Source organism: Antennarius striatus, chromosome 18 (genome assembly GCF_040054535.1).
Source record: "Antennarius striatus isolate MH-2024 chromosome 18, ASM4005453v1, whole genome shotgun sequence".
In the NCBI taxonomy this organism is placed as follows: Eukaryota; Metazoa; Chordata; class Actinopteri; order Lophiiformes; family Antennariidae; genus Antennarius; species Antennarius striatus.
In genome coordinates this window covers 16,432,076-16,455,252 of record NC_090793.1, presented here as the reverse complement: position 1 = coordinate 16,455,252, position 23,177 = coordinate 16,432,076, and the positions used below count along the sequence as shown (strand labels likewise).

Below are 23,177 nucleotides of genomic sequence, written 5' to 3'. Positions count from 1 at the left end.
AGGTAGGCTCGTATAGCATTAAGGGTCTTGCCTAAGGACCCTCACTGGATAGTGCCCGCCATGTCTGGGGTTCGAAGCCACGCCCACGCCCTCCTGCATTCCAGACCACGCCCCTTTCTGCATTTCACATTGACTGGATAGTGTTTGTCCCGACCGGGATTCGAACCCACAACCTCCTGCATTCAAGTCAGTTGACTTAACCACTGTACTATCCAGCTGCTATATATATATATATATATATATATATATATATATATATATATATATATATATATATATATATATATATATATATATATATATATATATATATATATATATATATATATATATATATATATATATATATATATATATATATATATATATATATATATATATATATATATATATATATATACACAAATAATTTTGTTATATTAATCACTGGGGAAATTCTTTTCACATTTTCTTCTGTTACACTTGCAAGGGCCAGTAGCATACACACACACACACTGGCTGGTAACAGTGGCATCAAGCCAGCTGCTGTCTTATGAGAGTCATGTGGTCTGGGAGGAAATCACAACTTGTCCTCTATACATTTTGTTGAAGCACAAGGGAAAGAGCACAGAAAACAGTTTTGGTCCAGCAACCATCCAGTTACACTGAAGAGGGAAGAGGTGGCACTATGGTGCCTCTTTGATTAGGCTCTTGAAAAGTGGTATAATTTTGTGTCTCCTCATTCATCCCTCTCTATTGAAGGCTAGCCAGATGGTAGGGTCTTATTTTATCTTACATTGATTTCATCCCAACCTTTTTTTCTTTTTCTTCCTTCCTAATCCCCCCTCCTCCCCTGGATGCTTTGTCTAGTGTAGAATGTTTGGCTTTAAACATGAAGCACATTGTTTCACACACTAAAACCAGCTTTAATTGAAAGCCTTCACACATCATAACAATTCATAACATGAATATATATATATATATATATATATACTGTGTATATATATATATATATATACACACAGTATAACACACACACACGCACACACACACACACACACACACACGCACACAAACAGAAAAGAGACAAAATCTCACTATGCTTGGAAAGAGTAGTTGCTGCACCACCCCATATGTCCAACCATGAGCTCTATGAACCCCTTCAATGTGTATGTAGAATACATCACATCACAGAGACAACCCTCATTAAAGTGATCAATGATTTTCTCACTGCAACTGATTCAGGCCATATCACCCTGCTTAACCCCCTTGACCTCTCTGTAGTCTTTGATACCATCTCCCATATGTTCTGTTTATCTCACTACCACCGGAAGAGCTTTCTCCTGCTTTCAATCATACCTCTCCAAGAAGCAGCTCAAGATCCCCTCCAGCCTTGTTTAATCAATGTGTGCATCAAGGTTCTGAATTCAGTCTTCTTCCCTTCAACATCTACATTGTCCCCCTTGGTCAGATCATCTGCAAACACAATCTGTTTCCACTTTAATTCCAGTGACATGCAGCTCTTCCTCAGCGCCAAAGCATCCACTCAGCCTGGACAACTGTCTGCATGACATCAACATCTGGTTGTCATCCAACCTACTTTACCCCAACAGCACCAAAATGACTCATTGCTTTGACCCCCAAAGCATTTATTTGGGAGGTTTGAAATCTGATTCTAGACAGTGATGGTAATTCATTGTCTGTCTCTATGTCTCTACATTTGTGAGGTCTACAACATAGGCAGTTTTCTGGACTTTCTCCTGTCTTTCCAATGTCATATTAAATCTATCACAAAACCTGCCTTCTTCCACCTCAAAAATAATGGCAGACCATGCCCATTACTTTCCAACTGTAACTCTGATCTATACCTTCATAGTCACGGATTATTTCAATAAAGTCAAGTTCAGAGTACCAAGCAACGCTTTTTACATGCTCCAGTATCTTCAGATGTTCGGGGAGTGAGTGTTAGATTTGGGTGAGAGCTGCAGATTTTGTATTAATTACGGGTTACACAGCCTTAGCTGCTCATTAAATGGTATAGCCTCTATAATGCATTACAGCACAGACATCTATTCATAACATTCCCTTTCTTTCTATTATTATATCTTGGGAGCAGTCATGTGGGTTTCTGTTCTTATAGATGTATTAGCATGTACATTACACACACAATATTTATTAAAACTTTATTTTTTCACAAAATTAACTTTAGTTTCCCTGTAACTTAGAGACGGGTGGACAAAGCTGGGATTAACATGACATGAATAACAACATATTAAACATTTTTGGAAAATAAACATACACTTTAAATTTGGGTTATGTGCAGCTATTAATCCTACCATGGACCACATTCAACTTCAAAAGTAGGAGAGCAATGTCCAAATTATACAGATTTTGGAACATTCTGTTTTTGAAAAGTACTTCATCATCAATAAGTAAAGAAATTCTGGCCTTTCCAACTTGTGAAGCAGTGACAACAGACCATGCAAAAAGCATGGTTCCATTGCAACTGTTTATGCTCATGCAAAATAAATCAAGATTTTCCAGCAGAGAAACAGAAATCAGTGCAGTGCGTTTATAGTGAATAATTCCGAAAGGCAACACCTTGCTAGTATAAGAAATGTTTAAGCTCAATGAAGTGACCTAACACAATTTATAGAGCTCGCCTTCAGTATGATTTCACCCGCCCAAACTCCAGAATTTGCTAAATGTATTCAGAAGATGAAACAAAGGTTATTCACAATTAAACATTTACCAGAGTTTACAAATAAAATATAACAGATCAAATCATTTATTTCTTAAACTTAGTTTGGTAGTAAGTGGTTAAAGAAAATTGCCATAAGTCAAATTTTGACCAAAATGTATATCTGATTCAAAGAGGACATTTGTTTCAACATAAATGTAAATTCAAATATACACATATACTGTATGGATGAAATCAGTGAAAATGACTTTCTGTAGCCCATGGCCAAGAAGTTGCCCTTTTCCATTAACAGTGCCAAAAAAAACTCAAAGCATGTGACCTTCAATTGCCTTCTGTTGAGCATGAACAGAGCATGTTGTACATGTTACTCCTGAGAAAGCCACTAAACGAAAGGTGAAACAACATCAATCACACTGAACAAAGTCAAGGTCAGCTTTTCATTTGGGAGCTGAAAACAAAACACGAAGCTGATGCTTCACTGTTTCTTTGCTCAAAGCTTTTACTCATCAGTACGCCAAAGCAAATCATTCACTGAATCCACATCTAACCACCACTCCAATGTTGCCATTTATAATGCAAGGCATTGGATATTGTTTGAGGTTATTTAAGGTCACTATCCTCAAGCTCATAAACACAAGTCAATCACACAACCTCAAATATATGGGGAGTAAAGTTGCTGTTGACAATTACCCCAAAAAGTTGCCTTTGAGGCAGGCAAACTGCAAAAAATAAAAAAGAATGCTGCAAAAAAGGATGACACAGTTAAGTGCATAATCATTATATTAATCACTGATCTCGTTCCATTTAGGATGGGGATGATATTTATCCAACTGAAACAGTCAGATAACTGAACAGCACTAACAGACAATAAGTCAATTACACCTAAACAGCTGAGGTAATAATTTAAAGTTAATTATTACTACTTCTATTCTACCATACAGCGATCTAAAACTAATAACAAACAAGAAACCAGTTAAACTATCATCAAATTAGATGGGCCATAAATTTGTTACATAGATTTTGCTTGTGTTAAGTGAAACATTTTGTTCAAAGGTGCAATAATGTTTTGCAATTGCTTACAGATTTCTATATGTTTAGCTTTAAAATAACTGCAGCTGGTAGACTCATTTGTGACGCTCATCACCAGAAACATGTGAACTGTTTACATGTGAACTGGCAGACAGGAAGGCAGCATCGTGGGTAGGGTCGATGCCTCACAGCAAGAGGGTTCCATGTGTGATTCAGTTCTATGCAGTTTGTGTGTTCTCCCCATTTCTGAGGATTGTGTGTGTGTGTGTGTGTGTGTGTGTGTGTGTGTGTGTGTGTGTGTGTGTGGGTACCCACACACACACACACACACACACACACACACACACACACACACACACACACACACACACACACACACACACACACACACACACACACAGACTGTATCTTCTTTTCCTTTCAGCTTTTCCATTCAGGAGTTTTCACAGCGAATCAATTGCCTCCATCTAACCCTATCTTCTGCATCCTCTTCTCTCACACCAACTACCTTCATGTCCTCCCTCATTACATCCATAAACCTCCTCTTTGGTCTCCCTCTAGGCCTCCTGCCTGGCAGTTCAAAACTCAGCATCCTTCTACCAATATATTCACTATCTCTCCTCTGGACATGTCCAAACCATCCCAGTCTAGCCTCTCTGACTTTTTCCCCCAAACCTCTAACATATGCTGTCCCTCTGATCCTATCCTTCCTGGTCACTCCCAAAGAGAACCTCAACATCTTCATCTCTTCTACTTCCAGCTCTGTCTGCTGTCTTTTCCTCAGTGACACTGTCTCTAGACCAAACCACATCGCTGGTCTCACCACAGTTTTTTTTACACCTTTCCTTTCCTTCTATCACACATCACACCTGACACTTTTCTCCACCCGTTCCATGCTGCCTGTACACGCTTCTTCACCTCTTTTCCACATTCTCCATTGCTCTGGACTGTTGACCCTATAATCCTCCACCTTCTTGATCTCTTCTCCCTGTAACCTCACTCTTCCACTTGGGTCCTTCTCATTCACACACATGTACTCTGTCTTACTGCAGCTAACCTTCATTCCTCTCCCGTCCAGGACAAACCTCCACCTCTCTAGCTTCTCCTCCACCTGTTCCCTGCTCTCACTACAGATCATACTGTATATACTATACATGTATATTACAATATGTATATGAAAAGAGAAAGAAAGAGAGAAAGATTATTATTATAATACATTCAACCTGAATAATCTCATATTGTAAACTGAAATTGAATTCTGGCAAATTGTGCTGTTTGGTCAAAACCAAACACAAAACACTGTAATTCATCAATTCTCAATCCCTCAAACACCTAAAATAAAAATATGCAGTCATATACTCAGGCTGCTGACAGATGTGTGGTACTGACCCAGTTATTCACAATTTCTGCCCTTATCAGATATGCCAGAAACCCATCCTCTGCCATTATACACAGTGCAGAGCATCCTTACTTTCTTTAGTTGCCATTGGCCATTAGCTACCATTTTTAGATCAGCTGCATTATACTCAAAAGAGTAGATGAAAAGTGCTTGTCTTGCAAAACTTTGGATTTTGCTGACAAATTTAGGCAAAAATATGTCTCAGCAAGCTGAAAAAAACTGACTACTCATTAGAAAAGGATGATTAAGAGATCTCTAACTGCCTGAAGAGGGTGATCATTGGGATGTCATTGACTAAAATGAAAAGAGAGGAGTAAAGGGAATACAAAGGGACTTGACTATAATAAACACATGATTAAATTACTGCCTTTTTGTTTACAGGGGAATGCCTTTGCCTTGATGGATACATGAAGGACCCAGTTCACAAGCACCTCTGCATCCGTAGTGAGTGGGGACCCAATCAGGGGTAAGTTATTATAACACTCACGGTGGATAATGATTGCTCATTACCAGGCAAAAGAAATGTTGGAAAATTTTACAACAATAAAGTCTTGCTGCACATCAAACCCATTATTTTCTTTGGAAAGTTACTCCAATAAACATTGATGTTTCAATTCCTAATTAGGTAATGGATAGTCTACTTACTTTTTTGTTTTACCATTTAACATTAGAAAAGAATGTCAAAGTCTGATGGGAATGATAGCAAATGTAAATTTTTTTAAATTTCATAAAATAATTGTTTTTTTATATCACAAAACACAACTTTTCAGCATGCTCCCATGTAATACGACAATGTACCTTTACTGTCACATCCCACCTATCTATTGAAAATGTTAAATCCCAATTAAAAAACCAACCTCTTTATAGATTGCTTCAATTATGTCATCCTATTTATTTTTTTAACATTTGAAATTAAATACTTATTATCTCTTTGAGCAGCAATCAACACTTTTTTTGAATGACTGTACAATTTAATTTAACAAAATAAAAATGGACTTAATGGTGTTAAGCCTTGAAAGTAATTACCAAGGCTTAGTTACCTATTTTCTGCCTGGCTGACCATGCAGCATGGCTGTGCTTTTTTTTTTATGTGTGAATAGTTAAAGTGTTAATCCAGATATTTAATAATGCACTGCTGTAGAGTTTGAGTTCTCCCACATTTTGTTTGCTATGTAATGCATGCTTCTCTTCTCCAATACTGTATGTCATATTTGAGCCCAAAACAAGAGGGCAATACTGATTTTACTGTGACATCATCAGGAACACATTGACATCTCTCTTTCAGAGAAGTGGCTTTTCTTTGTAGGATGAGAGTTGCTCTGCTCCCCATGACATGACTCTATCGTGTGTCTACATTGTTACATTTTGTCTAAACCAAAACACCTCTAGTCACACTCCTACAAATAAGAGCTGTGAAAACCTAAAGGTTATCATTAAGATTATCATTAATTTTGGTGCAAAAGAAATTGGTTAGAAGTCATTTGTGCTTCATCATGCTCCTCAAATAGTTCACTTTGTCAAAAATACAATAGTGAAACCTGATACCTTTTCGTGCTGGACGGTGTCTTTTAACCTGCCCAAGAAAGTCGTTTCCAAGCTTAATTACGTTCAACTCAGCCTATTTTGTTAGACTCAAATCAAATGAGATAGAGCCGAACAAAAAAAGAACTGAGGAACTTTCATACACTGAACCAACACCCGATTTGCCTTCATGTAACAGGCCAATCAGAGCTCATCTTCAGTACTCTGTGGACTGGAAATGTAGATGTGATGTTATTGCTTAAATTTCAGACATCATTGCACTGAGGACATTTATTTTTAACGATTTTAGCATTACCTTGTTGTTAAAGATAGCATGTGACATACAGAAGCTTGAGCAAGTGGAAAATTCGTAGTCAGTTACACAATTCAGTCAAGAGTTAGTTTCATTTTCCTGGTGCTCCTGACTTTAAATTGTGCATCATGCTCATTCATATTTTCTTGATAATTTAAAGATAAATTATGAAGAAGTCATTAATTAAATTATATAAAGCAATTTCAAAATATTATTTATTTAAAAATATAATTGACAAGTAGGTAAAGTAAAACAAAGTTAAGTAATCTATTGTGCAATCAGGGTTGTGGGAAAATAAAATTTTGGGAGGAGAACCAAATCTTGTTTATACCACAAATGTGCATCATGCATCTGAACTTTGTTTTTAATCCCAGGTTAGCCTCAGTGCATGTTCACTTACCTTTTGGGGTCTATGTTTTTATTTACATTGAGACATCTTAATTTTCTCCTAAACCCACCCAAATTTGAACCTCTGTATCTATACCTCTGGTGGTTTCCTTTTGTTGCTTTGTGACAGAGTTGGAATCCATGGGTAAATATTTAAGATCACAGCCATTAGCTTAGAACCCTGATTGTTTTTACAACAGTGTGGCAAGTGCTCCTACCACTTCTCCTCTTTATGCTTTCAATTTGCACTCATTCAACTCCTTGAGCTGCCTTTCTCCATTAGACTCCATCATTCTCCCTCACTCATATCTGCTCCTTGTATCCACCTGTATCCTCTCCTCAAAGTTTTCCTTGCTCTATTTCTCCCCTTGTCATTGTCCACTCTCCCCATTATTCTCTTTCTCTCTCTCCCCCTCTCTGGGCCTCCAATTTCAAGTCATCCTGTCAACCACTCCCATCTCCTCCTCTGGTAAATAGATAAGATGCAAAGTCACATTACATGCCACCTACTGAAGAGCACATTTTTCAAACAGCATGTCTGCACACAACCCAAAAGGTAGTGCAGCCAGTAATTTGAGGGACTCTGAGAGAGGACTGCCCTGAAATCAGACTTTGACGCATGTCTTGTGATTTGTACAGGTTTAGAGCATACAGTTGGGTAGACTGACATTTTTTGACCCATTACTTTGATTTTAGTTTCATTGTGTCTTCTACTTTTTTTCTTTCTCCTGATCTCTTCTCTTTTTCACATCAGTCCCTGGCCTTACACCATCTTCCAGCGTGGTTTTGATCTTGTGATGGGAGAACAGCCCTCTGATCGCATTTTCAGGTAAGTGGAACTTCACAAAACTTATCCAACTATAATTTCTTCCAACTGCATTTTCTGTCTGGCAGTACTATGCATGCTGGGCAAGAAAATTTATAATTCTATGGTTTCAATTCTCTTACCCAAGCTTTCATTTTCTCTCTCCTTTAAGGGAAGTCCCTGATCCCTTGCTACAGTATGACTTCTGTATGCCTGACAGTTGTAAAGTAGTTATGTAATGAAGTGAGAAATGTTCCATTTATACAAGCATACCTCCCAGTTTTTACTCAGGTCACATAATCAGTATCTTTTGATATCAAGAAACAAGCGATTAATATTTGAATAATGACATTTGTGTGAGGGTGATGTGTCTCTACAGTACATTGATTTCTTTTTTCTTAAAATAAAAACAGTAGGGCCAGACTGCAATATGTTTCTCTAGTGTTTTGACTTATACACCAAGTCTGTAACTTTGTGCCACCCCATCTCATTCATTCTGTCTGAACACACATTGGGTTATTAGTCATAGGTTAAAATATTTTGAACATGTCTTGGGACATGTTTTTAATATTTAAAATAATTATATTTACTTCTTGATCAGTAAATAAAAACATTACCATGATTTTAATGTAGTGCCCCTGCTGCTCCTTGTTAAATGGACGCTGTGTAATGCAGAAGCAGAAAAATCCTTAGTTAGCCCACGTCAAATCATAATGATATCCCATTGAAGTACTGTTGTAGATTGCTGTCTTTTGCTGAATTTCTGCAAGTCAATTCTCTCTGTTCACCTGTCTGGGATTGCAGTGTAAAATATCTTTATTCTCAGACTGCTCCTACCAATCCTTTTCTTTTAATATAAATGTGTCAGTCTCTGGCTTTAAACTTTGCTTAGAACATTGAAAAAAATACCTTAAGGATCAGCAAGTTCTTGGAGAGTTTACCTGAGTGAATACTAGCATTAAGAAAAAAAAAAAAAAGGCTGTCAGTATTGTATGGAGATTAAAATGTAATTTACAGGATGCATTCAAAATCATCGAAGAAGATAAATGCTGGAAGTCAGCATTAACCTCCCAAATGTTCATGTGAGGACTGCAAACATGTTTTCCACTCAGCGATGGTTTTCTCACAGGAACTCTTAACGTTTTCCACTATCTCCTCTTGAGGTGAAGCAAATAAGCCATGTAGCAACAATAGTCCCCTGTTGTCTGTTATAAAGCAGTGCTCGTTAAATGGCTGCTAATTTGTCCTGTGGTCACCATATGCGTCATACTGCATCACAGGGAATCCCAGTACTCCTGCTGCAAATGTCCCATAAGAGATGGTGAAATGACTTATGAGAGGAGAGACAACAGTTTTCTGAAAACATATTCAAATTTTCTTAGACGTTACACCTGACAATACCTATGTAGAACACCCTGTTTCACAATAAGTGGAACAACCACAGCACATTCATTCAACAACTTGACTTTAAAACAAAGGCAGCAATTTGGGGGTGAGAGGCTATAACAACGTATTTTGTTCAAACAATGGTGTCATCGCTCTGTAAAAGTGATGTAACGCATGCTGCCCCAGAGCTCACCCATCTAGTGCCCTTTCCTTATGCTAAGTCAGCAGTTTTTAAAGTGCAAATTAAACAATAGGGAAAGAAGAAATGTGTGGAGTCTGCATTAACATGGTTGTTAACCATTTAATCAACAAATTCCCCTCATTTCTGCTACAAGTCCTCATGCATAATTTATCAGCACTAATAATGCATTTGATGCTAATCAGAAAACCCTTCTTAACTTTGAGTCACAAGTATTACATTTCATCTGCAAAGTGTTTAAAGATTGATGATAATCATTGACTCACAAATAAAGATTTGTTTTAAAGCCCATATTCCAGACATCTGTTGTTTACAGATTTATAGCCCTGTTTCATCTCAAGGGAAAGTCTTATTGGCCCTTCTTTGTCAGGTTTTCTCATTTGGTATGCACTGTGTCCATTAGCACACAGTGTCCTTCTGCTCAGGAAAAGAGTTATGCAAAAGAGCTATCTTTGCTGAAAGGTAAAATAAATAACGTCTAACCGAAGGAATGCTATTATTCTGAATCACTGCTGCAGTAATACATCCATCTTTGTAAAATTGACATTTTGATTGGACATTTGCATTACAACACAATGAGACCTTGATGAAGTTTTAAATTAATGGACAAAGCACCACTTTATATGCCTAAAGATCTGCTTGTTTATGTCTGGAAATTTGACAAGCTTTGACCAAACAATGTTGGTCTGTTGGACAATCTAAAGAACATGAAGGACACTGGTGTATTAATAATTCAGTGGCTTCTCATCAGGTCACAATTTTTTAATTTCAGCCTTCAGCAGCAAATTCGACTTGCAGATAATGATTCGCTGCACATAAAAATTGACTGCTGGTGTTGGAGAGGACGTGCTTCTCTCATTCTATCGAAATTTAAGGCCATACCCCACCACCACCACCACCAACACCACTGCATGATTCACAAGAAATATAGATCAACCCCAGGCATGAAATGATATGCCAAATTCAGTTTGCAGAAACCTAAAGAGTATAAGCTGTGATTTTATTCTCCTCATCTCAATCATTATAAAACATTTGACTTTGAGTTTCATTCCCTACATGTAATGTAGAGATAAAATAATAAATAACGAATGTATGCCTGCAAAGATGTGGGGTAAAGAAGACAGCAAAAGTGACACTATTTAGTGGTGATTTTTACAAATTTTTAGATATGTGCTGGCAAAAGAAGTGAAGGCCATTGCATTGGTTACACAGATACTCTTATTGGTTTATCAGAGAGATGTATGGGCTACATAAGCTGTATAAGTGTCCAGACAGTGCCACTACAGGGAGTGAAGCTAGCAGAGAGTGAGCAACAGCTAGTATGAGCTACCACCAAATGCTGAATGGCAAAAAGAATCAAAGACAAACAAAGACTCTGGTTGTTCAGCATTGTAGTGGATCACCATAGCCTGTAATAATTATTTTGGGAGCTTTAGAAGAATTACATCCTGAAAAATATCAGTGACAAATGCCTAATGGTCATCTTCTTATTCCTTCCTACACATGCTTGTTATTCCAGTTTATTTTTGAGATGAAAAATGTGCATCTTTATCTGACAGCCAAGTGAGGGGTCATAGATTTGATTTAATTTAGATACTGCTCATGCTGAAATCTCGTGCAGCTCAGAAATTCAGTTTCTGCTAGCATCACAAACCAATTTGGTCACTGTCATCACCTGTCACAGACCGCGTTCTTGATCATTTCCTCCATCCACATTCTCTTTCAATCCCAATGCAGCTGGCATCTCAACCTGTAATAAGTTGTTAAGGAGTTAAGACTCAGCTACCAGCACAAGGAAGAATCACTGAAGATGTATTTCAGGGACTTAATCAAAGAGGGCAATGCCCATAATGTGCAGGAAGAGTAACATCTAGGTAAATCGGTCCATGTGGTGAACCTGAAAGGATTATAATTTATGCAAACTGTTCAAGGTCTGAATGCATACCCTAACAGGTACAAATGGAAAGGGCTAAGGAAGTGCAATATATGCTATTAAAAAATGAGTGAATAACAAAAACCAAAAATGTGATAAATCAGATTAAAGTCACTGAAGATAGATTGAGGAGATAAAGACAATGATTAAATGGCTGGAGCAGTCATCACAATATAGCATCACAACCTGTCACAGAAAACAGAGAGAGTGTATATGCAGAGAAGGAGCAAGAAACAGATGCAGACAGGACAAAAAAGAGGAGTAGAACCCTGTTTTTCTGTATGAATAAGGATCTTATGGTCATTGAACTAGTTTCTAATCCACCTTGAAATTGCTCGTAAACTCCTAACGTAAAAAAATGACTTGTATTTTGGACAGATAAGGCCGAGAATAGGAAAGTTACCATGTAAAGCCTGGTATGAGCCTAAAATTGAACTAAAGTAAATTTCCTCAACCTCCCTTAGCTGACACAGCCTTACACATTTTTGATAAATTTTACATTCCTGATTTCTGTTTTCTATCTTTTTTTTTTTCTTATCTGGACTTGGACTTGACTTTGTGTCTGTGCTTTGTAACCATTCTTCTCTTAGTCACCTTTCTGATCCTCTGCAGATTCACATACACCTTAGGAGAAGGAATGTGGTTGCCACTGAGTAAAAGCTTTGTCATCCCACCTGCTGAGCTTGCCATCAATCCCTCAGCCAAGTGCAAAACAGATATGACAGTTATGGAAGATGCAGTGGATGTCCGGTAAGACAAGGACACTTTTTTTTAAAATTCAGTTCATTTTTAAATGGTTTATGAAAAAAAAATTATTTTTTGTTTGCAATCCATGTGTTTGTATCTTGTAGCAAAGAGAACCATTTGAGGCATTAAACCACACCTTGCTCACAGCAAGGCACTGTAGATTACTAATGACACTGTAGATTTTCTGATACAAAAAGTATGATTCCAGCATATGATTCACACATCATAATGATGGCATGATTCTGGTAACTCTGTTTTCTGGCCTGCCCAAGCTGACATTGCATATTATGTCTGCTAATAACCTTGGGAAGGCCAGACTCTTGCACATTGTTGTTGAACCAGCTATTCTTAGTGGTCAGGAGTATGTTGAGCTGTATACAGAATTAAATGATTGCAACTGGTTTGACAATTTTTATTTTTGTCACACGAAGTCTGTTTCTAAATGATTGATTAAGTAGAAGTGGTCGGTTAATATAATCAGCGATGGAAATCTTTTTCTTAAATTTATGCTGAAAAATTTGTGTCAAGTTAACACGTTTGTGTCTGATGTCACCACCAATTTGTCAAAAAGTTATTTTCCCTGTGAAAATGATATCAGGTAAGAATAGGCTCACTCAAATGAATATCCCAGTGATTTTTTTAGTAGCATGTACAGAGTAACTTCCTCTCCTCTCTATGGCTAATTGGATCCCTGGGAGGATTGAGATATGAAGGTCTATAGAAAAATTGTTCCAAGGTCCAATCGATCAGTTGAATTATCAAAATAAAGATGAATAGTTTGTTAAAAACAAATCTAACTAACTGGTAGTTTTTTTAAAGAGACTTTCCGTATGTCAAAGACAGTGTCACATTTTGGGCCCTCACTCTCTTACAGGCATGATTGCTATAACATGTATTACTATAATACATCAACATATTTGTTACAGAAACATTTGCAGAATCTCTGATGGTTTGAACATGTTATTGTATATTATTAAATACTGCATGTATTTTAAATACTCCTGTCGCAAGCAGGTGTTTCCGTCACGGAATACTTCTTGCTGAGAAGTTCCATAGTTGGTCCTTCAATCTTCAAATTTTTAGTATTTCAGAGCAGTCTCAGGAATCTGAACGAGACCTTGACCCCCCCTGAATTAGAATATTGTTTAATATGGTTATAGATATTGTTGTTTTTTAAAAAAAACTGATTGATGACAACGCAGTACATGCAAAATCTAGAAGTAAAAAGAATAATAAATATAAGTCCAGTATTATGTGACTCTCCACTGGTAACTGATTTACGTCATGCTTACCAAATTAATTATTTAATTCAATTAATTCATGTATACACAGATGGTAAGAAGAGTTCTCTTTTACATATAACAAAAGTGTCACAACACAACATTATGCAGGTATTTTTTCAATAAGGCCGTCAATTGTTTGAGATCAGGAGATACGAGCTCAATGACACCTCAAAATAAAACTGTGCCAGGTTTGGTCAGGTTGCAACTGATATATCAGACCGAAATTGAAAGCTTAAATTAAATTATTAGCCTCTAATTAATGAAACATCCATCAAGGTGGATGAAGCGCTATGAAGCTCTTTGTTATAAATGAAAAAAAGATTGTACTGTTGTGATATTTAATACTCATCCTTTGTTGTTACTTTTAGACTGCTAAGTGTGGGAACCATAATTACACGTACAAAAGTGCACGGCAGTTCATAAATTATTATTTTCAGTTTGTACCAAAGTGATGAACCTTCTAACGTACCAGCAGACATACAGTATCTCACAACTGTACGGATGGCAATACATTTTGTTCTATCAGTTCTTTCAGGTATTGATACTGTGTTCTTTCCAGTCCATATATATATATATATATATATATATATATATATATATATATATATATATATATATATATATATATATATATATATATATATATATATATATATATATATATATATATATATATATTGACATTTGACATTTATATTTGACATTTGTCTGATGGGAAACAAACATTTTTAAAAAATGTACAACCAAAAGCATTCAAACATGAATAAACACAAGGCATCTTCAATATCAAACATGACAGAAATACTGAATGCTATGAAGACAGGTTAATGGAGAATTAAGTGTTCTGCAGTGCTGAATATGGAATTTGTAAACGATGTCTTCATCTTATCTTCATCTCAATGGCATTCAAAACATTGTCCCACTCAGATGCATCAGTAATTAACAGAGTTATTGGCTGGAAACAAGAGACATAATCCAAATGATTAAATGAGGCTTCTCTGACCAGTATTTTGAGATTCCATTTCTTTCATTTCTCATTCTGTGAATTCAATCAGAATCCTCTGTTTTAGGAGAAAATTATATAAAGTAAGGAAAATATTTTGAAAATTATATAAAGTAATTAACATCTATAACATTTATTATAATTTCATTCTATAAAATTTTAAGCTTCTTACCTTTCTCTTTAAATAGTATAATACCTGTCTTTTGATTATGCTGTTTTTCAATATTAACTTCTGATTTTCAAGTGAATAGGAAAGCCAACCATGCTAGCCCTTGAAACCCCTTTAACTATTATGACAACCGGATGCACAGTGAAAAACAGTAGTGTTTCCAGATTTATACCTTGCTGGCTTGCTTGTTTGAAACTTAACTGAATATAAAAAATGCGTGCTGCCTTTTTACTTGTCAGATATGCAAATTAAATATTCACAGATGTCTTTGACAATGTTTAGGTGTTCTACCTGTTAGTGGGTAAGCACATGGTGGACTTGGGTTCTACATATTAATCCATACACTGTAGTTTGTTTTTTCATTGATTACATTTTGTTTTTCTCAATTGATATTTCAGTAATGTGGGAAAATGAATAAAAGCAATATAATTGTTGTTACAGCAGATAATGTTTTGTAACTGTCAGGAAAGTATTTGTTCTTATATCTTTCAATGAGATGTGAAAGGCGTCTACCCCAAGCAGCAAAAGAAATTATTGCGAAAGAAATTATTCCTAAGTAGTCAGGATACTGGTGATGGTGACGGCTGATCACTCTGCAGAGAATGATAAGACTGAAGAAGTGACATGAGAAAATTGCTAACAGTAATAATAACAAAGAAGAATGATATATATCGAGTTACAATGATACTGCAGTTCAACCAATGACAAGACTCTCTTGGCATTGTCCCAGCTGCATTTTCTATGTACATGTAGGGGTCATCCCCAACTGACCATTTACAGGGATAATTTTTGTAAGAAGCACCAGCTGTACAAGTGCACAATTTTTATGAGAACAGTCTGTTTAGGGGGGTGAAGGTGAGGCAACAAGTGATCCCAAACGCAGCGCACAGAAGGGAGAAGCAAAAAAGGGATTAATTGAGAAAAAACAAACAGGGCAGGCTGGGCAGAGGGAAGCTGCACGGTGATGGTACGGCGGCTGGAAAAAAGGAGTGAAGCTGATGACACAGGTGGTGGCTGGGCAGGCAGAAGATTCTGGAGCACAGGGGAATAATAACTACTTACAGAATCCAAGGTAACGTTCATCAAAAAGCTCTTGAAAAAAATGACCTGAGTGTTGTCGATGCTGTTATGGTCATCGGACGATCTAGTGAAGACTGGGAGGAGAGCTGGCTTTGATAAACTGAAGAAGTGATGAGATGATGGGGAGCAACTGTGCCAGCTGCAGAATAGATGCAGGTGTGCAGGTTGCAGGTTTGCAGTCAGTGATTTAACTACGACACATTCTCGAATCAACAAATGAGAATCTATTCTGAGCTCAGCCTACTGCCCGTTGCTGTGTAGACTATGTGTTCTGGCAGATCCTAGAACATTTTCCACATTACCTGTCAACTCGGGACAAATTTCTGACTTTAAGATTAGGAAATTAAGGCTGTATATTTGTGAGAGGTGTGAATGATGATATTGTTAAAAATAAACTGAGCCTATGCATAGAAAGAAATTTCTTACCTACTATGCTTTAAATGAGAAAGTTAGGAAAACATTTGAATCACAGTGCATATATACAGGTATATACAGTATATATGTATATATATATATATATATATATATATATATATATATATATATATATATATATATATATATATATATATATGAGAGAGAGAGAGAGAGAGAGAGAGAGAGAGAGAGAGAGAGAGAGAGAGAGAGAGAGAGAGAGTGTGTGTTCTTTCAACCCTTGGTACTTCACCTTCAACTTGTATCACCACATCTATCACCATTATCCACTTCTGCTCTTTGTCCACCATCAGAGACAGTAACAGGGTATACAGTAGAAGAGGATGTAGAATGATTACAAAGTGGAAAATTAAGAGACTCCAACAAGTGAGGGTATAAAGAAAATCTTTCATAAGTTTGCTACCAGAAGTTTGCTACCAGTCCTGTTCCTTTGTTAATCCTGAGCCTTCAGATTTCAAACCACTTGGGGAGCCCAACCATCAAGTTGAGGAGGAATACGGGATATTTCAGATGTTGTCTTGTTACAATTGTGGATCGTATAAAACAAGTTAATTAAAATTAAAAATTAATTAAAATAAGTGTCATGATATGTCATTGTAATCTGTATTTACCTTTAAACTGTGTAAGTGTCTTAAAATTTGTTTGATATCAACACTCTGTCAAAAATAAATATTGCTTTTGGATAAGGTATTGTATTTTTAATAATACTTATTTTGGTTTCTGTTACCAGCAGTTCTGATGTTTCTTATGGTGCATAAAGTAGTTTTACATGATGTTTGCTTTAAATGCATTCTGTCTGTGCGTGCAATGTTGAGTCTTCCTCGCTGTGTTTATACATTTCTACCCAGCTTTCTTTTTGAACATTTCATTTTTATTTGGCAGCTTCCTTCAAGACGCCGTGTAAATAACTAATTTCTTTCTGATCTATGTTCTGATGAAAATATTAAACCTCTTCAAAGGGCCTAGAGGGGAACATTAGTGACAACTTCTTGTAGCTTCTGATTTACACTGCTTTTGGACTGTCTACCTCAATGTTCAATAATCACTTATCACTTTGCTCCCTGGATGATGGATGAAGACTGATGAGCTCCGCTCAGCCTTCTGTTGATTAGGTAGTGTCATGGCACGTATGAATGAATTATTAGTCAAGTTGTAAGAAAAAAACAAATTCCTTGAGGTTGCACCAGTTTTGGTGAACCTCTTTCAAACTGCTTTTTTTGTGTTTCACTGTCATTGCCTCAGTGTTATATGTGATTTTATTGTGTGAAACCCTTTGTAACTGACTGTGACTTGGTATTAAAGGTGCACAGTTATTTATTTATATATTTATGTGGTCACTTACCTATTTATGTATTACTGGTGTGGTTACAAAGACCATTGATGAAATACAATCAAAGACAAGTTCATAATTTATAAATTTACAGATTATATAATTGTTTTAATACTTTAATAAGGTCTGGGAAGCTTCAGGTAAATATATTAAATGCTTTCATATGTTCTATTTTTTCTACACAAGATTTGTGGATTTCAGAGAAATTTATAATCTAATTTCTATTTCTATCAAATAATTAAAGGTGCATTATTTTACACATAATTCTTGGAGTTGTGTCAACTGCAGTTCCAGAAAACCTTGGACCAAACTCAGAACAGTGTGTTCTAAGTTTGATCATCTACATGGGGTCTGCTCACTAGGCCTTTGTTTTGGCCTATTATACTCTTTTAAAACAATTCACACAGCTGTCAGATGTCCAACTATACTGTATTCAAAATCAACCCACAATCGATCGGTGGTCCTGAGTTTTACTGTCTAAAAATCACTCAAATGAGATCTACAAGCTGTTTCTGGCTTACACCAGTAAATGCTAACGATTGATGTCTGTCAACTCCTGCTACACACCCTTTTGTGGAGAGGGTTATATTTCTTGTAACTCATCAAGAAAAAGTACTAATGATTTCCAACTTTACTGGCTTGAAAAATTGTTTCAGCTGTAATCAATGAATGACATCACAAATTCAGAATTGTAAGGAAGTTTTTTTTTTGGTCTCATTATATTCTGATGTCAATCAAATCCACTGACATAAATGACAGAAGTTGCATTCTGGTGTAGTATTTGGTTGTTTGACCTGCTGCAAAGTGCTGTTGAAAGAGCAGCTTGACATTAACCGATTTACTGCAGTGCAACAGTGGCATCAGCAGTACTAGTTATTCAATAAAGGTATTCACTTAAACAAACTTTCTGTCCCTGATTTTGATTTGACAGAGAGGAGTTGATGATCAGTTCCTCATTTGACTCTCTGGAAGTTCTACTGGACTCCTTTGGGCCCGTCAGAGACTGCACTAAAGACAATGGAGGCTGCAGTCGCAACTTCCGTTGCATATCTGACCGAAAGCTGGACTCCACCGGATGTGTGGTGAGTCATTATTCTTTTATTATCTCTGGCTTGAAGCTGCCATTTAGTAGCTGCATTAACAGGACATGACCACTCACTGATATTGCACTACATAAAGCTAAAGTACTGCATATCACACTGCTCTTCGTCTGTACACATCCTTTTATGATTGACTCAATACAGTAAGATAGATTTCAATCCCTCCATCTTCAGGCCTGAGGGAGTTTTGATTTGATGCCCACTGATGTGGTTTATTCACCATTGGTTCATATTCTTATGATGTTTATACACCCTGCGGTGGCCATTAATGTTTAAATGCATCTACTAGCATATAAATCTTTCAACATATCATATGACAAAAAAAAGTTTAGACACTGTTTTACATTCAAGTGAATGGGAAGACATGTCCAAACATTCATTACCTCCAGGTGGTGCTTAGCAACCAGAGAATGCAGTACAACGGCTTATACTGTCTCCAGCTGTTCCAATTATTTATAAAAAATTGACTGCAGTTTTGCTTCTCTGAACCCCCCCTCCCCCTTCTATCAATAAACTGCCAGGTTTATCCGTCCCTCATCCTTTTAGTCCAGTGTAATTTCTTTTCAAGTACTTCAATGAATTTGGGTAAAGTCTTTCAGGTGGGCTGAGGAAATGCTATTTACGCAATGCAATGTGCTTCATCTTATCTCTTTCAGTGCACTTCAAGGAGAGGGAAACAGCTTGTGAGATGTTTTTAATGGGAAAATATTCCATTTAAAGATTAGAACATACCAGACAGGGTTGTAGGGGATGCATAGCTAAACAAAAAGCCAGAACAAAAGTAGAATGTAGATCTGCAATGTTTACAGCTATCTATATGCGAAAAAACTGAAACAGTCAAAAAGGCAAGTTTGCAAGGACTACTTAAAACAACAGAAATGACCAATAGTGCTGAATGACTCTTAAAGTCAATTAGCTGTGCTGTGACAACAGGGAGATTATGAAGTGTGAAATCAAATAGGAAAATATAAGAAAGAGAAATAGTAGAATCAGATGGGATTTCACTTCACCTCCATTAAAAATGTATGGTTAAATCTATTAAAGCTCCCATGGAATTGTCTTTTCATCAATTTCACAAGAGCTGTCAGATGTCCAACTATACTGTATTTGAAATGTATTTCCCCAAACTGATCCATGGTCATGAATTTCACCTATCTAAAAGTTGGACAAATTAGCTCTATTGAGAACAAGCTGTTTCTGTGTGTGCACCTTTAAATGCTAAAAGCTCTGTCTGTCAGTGCCTGCTTTGTCTGTTACATGTCCGTCTCACTGACGGGGCATGTAGCCCATGCTACTGTGGCTAACAGTAGCATGGTCTAATGTTTACGGTGCCTGTATCAGTTCATCTTTGGGAAAAACACCTCATTATCCGGGAAGAGGGGAGTGTTCTCTTTCAGACAGGGGCCGGGCTATGCAAACCACTCCTTTCTTTCCATCACTAAAGCAGCTGATTCTGATCAGCGCGTCTGAGCACCGTTTCACAAGTTTATGGGCTGCACAGTCGAATCAGACCCTGTCTGTTTTGCACATTCTAGGAGTTGGTAGGGTTAGAGAGGACATAGAGACAAAAAAAAATTGGTTCTTCATAATATGGCCCCTTTATAAAACGCTATCCAAGAGCACCATGTTGAAAAGTTAAAGGAACTTAAATACAGGCTGAACACAATGTAATATATCACAATGGTGTGAGGTGGCTCCACAAGAGAACCACACTGCAGCGTTGTTGTTTTTATTTTCTTAATGTGGAAATTGAACAGACTTTGGGAAGCCAACACAAAAACTGTCTAAAACTGAATCTATGGCAACCTTGAGGGTTTCTTGGTTGACATAAGAAAGCATCTGAATGCGTTGAATGTTAGCCATCAGGACAAGATGTAGTAGTCAGTCAACCAGTCGCACACATCAAGGCCTTTGGGACAAAGCTACAACTTTTCCAGAGACACTTGTCTCTAACGGAGTCCTGCACCACACATTTCCAGCTCTGGGGGACATCATGAACATCGATATGGGAGTGCAAATGCAGGAGTATGCAGCGAGCATTGTATCCCTGGCTGGTGAGTTTGATGACTGCTTTGGGGATTTTGCGCCTATCAAAAAAAGGATGTCTTGTTATTCTCTTCTCCCTTCACCATGGATTCTGATGAGACTCCACCTCACCTGCAGCTGGACCTGACGAGCTTCACTGTGACAGCAAGTGATGCAGCAACACTTGCAGCTCTCTCTCTTTTTAACAGCAGCTAGATACATGCAAGTTTCCAGAAATATTCACTTTCACAAAGAAAGTTGGAGTTGTTTGACTCTTGGGCACGTTCACTATATAAAATTAGGCCCTTCTTATATAAAGTTTGGACACCCCTGCCCTACAGCAAGCAATACATTTGTGCCCAGATTGTTATGTAATAAATGCAGAAGTAATTGACTGCAAAATCTCCTTGTATGCCAACAATATAATTTTACTCAAGTGAGATTTGCAGAAATCAATTACAACCATGTTAGACTAAATCTTTTGATGATCAATCATGATATGAAGAGAATAATACCAAATCTTTAACATTTTTGTGATCCACAGAAATTATCCAGTGTGGGAGGTAACTGTATTTAACGTTGTATACTATTTTTAAAAAAATGTGAGTGAAGATATTACATTGACTAAAACTGGTTAATTATGAACTCTCGAAAATTTTATTCCAAAGTATTCCTTTGCCCCACCTTCAGATGCATTGTCGAGAATTACAATAACAATAACAACAACAACAATAATAATAATAATAACAAGAACCAATGCAGTCACAGACTGCAAAATCCCGCAACAACCCTGAATTCAAAATTTTACCCTGACCTACTTGCATAGGTCAGAGATCAAAGGTAGTGTTCTGACCTACTGTCATTGATCAAAGAAATAGCTTTGATTTATGGTCTTACTCACACTGGCCTTCTCCGGTTCATGAGTGTAAAAAAAAGTTAAAATTTGACCTTGCCCTAGTTTTCTCAAGGTCAAGGTCATCATCTCATTTTCATCCCCCTTACCGCTTGAGTCATGTGCTTTTTGTTTCATCTTTCTATCTGCAACGGTTGCAAAGATATTTGGTGGACAAACAAGCAAACGGACGAACACTGACAATTACAATACATCACCACTTTGAAGCGCGATTTAATAACAGAAAGGGAGTCCCCCAATTTAAATTCACTTCTTCTATTATATTATATTCATACACTGTTAGAAATTGAAAGAAGCAGGTTAAAAATCCAGTTGTAAAACATGATCAAGATATGATGATGTTCAAAATATTAAAAACAAAAAAAATACAAGCACTGTCACAGTTCAGCCGTGTATGGGGGCATCAGTTTTTTCGCACTAGGAATAGTAGATGCAGTATTTAACTTCTGTCTGTCTATCCATTTGTTTTGTAGACAACACCACTGTAATCATCTCGTCTACAGCTTAATTAAATATATTAATTAATTTAATAAATAGGATGAATATATACATACAAATGTATAATTATAATAATTTAGCTATACCATAAATTCCAGCATGTAAGCTGCTACTTTTTTCATACACTGTGAACCTTTAGGCTTAAACAACGATGCAGCTAATCACTAAATTTTCATGGGTTAACCGCCACCAGGGGCGCTCTAGCAGGAAGCACAAAAAGTGAGACAGACAGGTTGGAAGAGATGATGAAGCGAGGCCAGTAGTGTAGTATGATTATATTTTGGACATGGAATGTGCATGATGATTTGAACAAGTAAATATTATTGATTCCAATGTGATGAAGCAGTATGCAGTGGTTCTGCTCTGTAAAAGATGTCACTGTGAAGATTTGGCATTTGAACTATAGCAGGTATGTGATTATGTTTAAATTCATCAACCTTTCATTTCTTTCACCATGTATCTCCCAGATGCGGGAATAAATTGTGACAAGAAGAAAATTTATATTTTATAATATTAGTCTTCCTTTGCACATAATTGCTTATTACTTTAAACAGCAACTTGTTTTCACCAACATCGAAAGGGAAACTTGTACATGTTGCAGTTTGTTGCAAATCCTTGCAAAAAGCTGCAGAGAAAGAAAAAAGAAAAATCGGATTCCTTCCCTGTGAAATTAGTCTCACTTTGATCCAAGAAGAACCAGTGAAAAGATTTCTTGCAAAAGCTTTGAGGAGTCATGAGATGCGCCCTTTGTATTCTATTAATTATTTATGGTCCTGTTATATTTTAATCCCTTGAGCATGTTGAATACTGAGATATTTTCTAAGAACATTTCTGAAATAAAAATAATGTCTGTACTTTCTTTTACTTGTTTTCCGCTATGTGTCTGTTCTCCTATCATTTCTTAATCTTCACCAAACTCTACTGTAACCCCAAATGAAACAG

At 36.7% G+C, this 23,177-nt stretch overlaps 1 protein-coding gene across 1 annotated transcript in view; it reads left to right on the top strand.

Moving 5' to 3' along the window:
- Window positions 1-23,177, top strand: part of astn1 (astrotactin 1) — a 277,794-nt gene that overhangs the window by 83,136 nt on the left and 171,481 nt on the right. Inside the window, exons 9-12 of the mRNA XM_068339866.1 lie at window positions 5,490-5,574; window positions 8,084-8,158; window positions 12,265-12,402; window positions 18,631-18,781. Coding sequence (XP_068195967.1) covers window positions 5,490-5,574; window positions 8,084-8,158; window positions 12,265-12,402; window positions 18,631-18,781 — 449 coding nt within the window. The remainder of the gene's footprint in view (window positions 1-5,489; window positions 5,575-8,083; window positions 8,159-12,264; window positions 12,403-18,630; window positions 18,782-23,177) is intronic.